The sequence below is a fragment of the Austrofundulus limnaeus genome, unplaced genomic scaffold (genome assembly GCF_001266775.1).
Source record: "Austrofundulus limnaeus strain Quisiro unplaced genomic scaffold, Austrofundulus_limnaeus-1.0 Scaffold22, whole genome shotgun sequence".
Classification (NCBI taxonomy): domain Eukaryota; kingdom Metazoa; phylum Chordata; class Actinopteri; order Cyprinodontiformes; family Rivulidae; genus Austrofundulus; species Austrofundulus limnaeus.
In genome coordinates this window covers 770,180-772,256 of record NW_013952424.1, presented here as the reverse complement: position 1 = coordinate 772,256, position 2,077 = coordinate 770,180, and the positions used below count along the sequence as shown (strand labels likewise).

The window sequence follows — 2,077 nt, the reverse complement described above, 5'->3', positions numbered from 1 at the left end:
AGTTTGAATTTTGTGACAGCCCTAAATAGGCTGAGCTGACTTATTTTTTAAACTTTTTTAAACGGTTTTGCTTTTATATTTTTAAAAGTCTGTGAAGTGAAATTTGAAGTAAAAACAAGTATTTGATGTTGCCGAGGATCGGGGTTGTTTATAGTCGTGCATCATTTGCTGCTCAGAGAACTGTGAGCCAGGGGAACGTGCTGAAAACAGGCAGCAACAGCAGATAAGAAGCAGTTGGATTTAATTGGTTCAGCTTGTTTAACATGTAGGTTAGCACATTTAAAGTTTCGGAAACGGAAAAGTTTAGTCTTACACTGGTCGATGCTWAATTCAATGTTTTAAAAGCACGTATCTATTAATAGAATTTCAAAAAGTTGATTTCTGACTGTGTGTGATATTTATTACAGGTTCAATCTAACAGTTGTGATTTCCTTTCTGCCCTGCGTGGAGCAGAARCTTACCCTGGCTCCAGGAAGACCAGACTCTCCAGGACGTCCAGGGTCACCGCTAGCACCTTTGGGCCCACTGGCTCCAGAGGGTCCACGCTCACCGGGGGCTCCCTGGGTAAGTAGAGAGAGAGAGAAAAAAATAAAGCAAAAGGTCAATTGGTGATTTAGTGACAGTTTTCTCACCCAAAGGAATCCATTTKAAAAGTGTGCAGGAGTTTCATTGACCTGCTGGAGATGAGGAGATTAAATTCTGACAGATTCATTTTGTTTAAAATGAAGCTGTCCACAGGAAGATGGAGTTAAATGAGATGTTGGCCCTGGTGATGCGGGACAAGTAGGTCAGTGGTGCACGATTGGGCTGTGAGCTATGCTGCCACCTTGTGTTCAGAGAGTGGAACTTCACAGATAACTGCTGAAAATAACAGGCTTATGGCTCTGAATAAACTCTGGTGAGGATGGAGACTCATTGCACACACAATTAAACATTATTTATTTCTAACCTGGTTGGTGCAACTTAATTTGATTTGAGATTTATGAGTGCGTGGTGTTAATATTGTTATGTCTTCAGAGACATCAGAGTGAATTAAATTATTAGAATTAGCAAGTCAGTATTAGCTTGTCTGCTCTATTTATTTATTTGTTTGTTTTTTTTTATAAATTTTACAGTGCAAATTTGACTAAAGTCAAGTCCTAGGACATAATAAGTATCAGGATACATCTTCAAATTCAGAGCTTAAAAATTACAAATCTGTAAACAGAATAATTTATTTCTAGCTACAATGAGAGAAAAAAGCCATGAACACATTAGGTACAATATGTATTTGAGTGGACTTTTTAATTCCACCTTTCAGCTATATTCAAGTTATTTGTTTCATAATTACGTTTTCTGTTAAAAATTCTGGCACAAACAGTCACTTTGTCGTTTATAAGTGGGTATTGTCATWTTGTTTTCTATGTACTTTAATTTCCATGGCCTTAAAACAAAACACCGAAAAGATCTTTTGAAAAAYCAAATATGATTGTGTTTTTCTCATAAAACACCTGATTTAATTATGTTTTGTTCCCACTGTTTCACTTTATTAGGCTCTTGATCCAAAAAATGACAGTGTTTTTTTCAATAACTTTGACATGTGGCGGCATGACGGCTCAGCGGTTAGCACCGATGCCTCACAGCAAGAAGGTCCTGGGTTTGRTCCCCAGTTTGGACCTGGGGTCTTTCTGTGTGGAGTTTGCATGTTCTCCTCWTGCTTGTGTGGGTTTTTTCCGGGTACTCCGGTTTCTCCCACCCSTAAAAACATGTACAATAGKTTGCCTTCAGACCCAGGCWGCCCTTGAAAAAGAGATCTGAGATCTCAMYRGGATTTGCCTGGTTAAATGGTTACAGAAATGCCACATGAACTGTTTYAGTTTGTCATACAGCAACTTCATTTATTTTCAAAAGGCATTACATGAAGGGTATTTCTTAGTGAACTTTTATCTTATTTCCCTTAATGATGTCAAATTATAAATTCAAATTTTCCCTATTGTAACACCATCCAATTTCCAAATGATTAAATCCTTCTTAAATATACACTCACCGGCCACTTTATTAGGTACACCTGTCCAACTGCTCGTTAACACTTAATTTC

General features: G+C 37.7%; 1 protein-coding gene across 1 annotated transcript in view; it reads right to left on the bottom strand.

Moving 5' to 3' along the window:
- col2a1b (collagen, type II, alpha 1b) overlaps positions 1-2,077 on the bottom strand; it is a gene marked incomplete at its 5' end in the record, with an annotated part of 25,239 nt that overhangs the window by 19,264 nt on the left and 3,898 nt on the right. Inside the window, 1 exon segment of the mRNA XM_014004127.1 lies at positions 462-560. Coding sequence (XP_013859581.1) covers positions 462-560 — 99 coding nt within the window.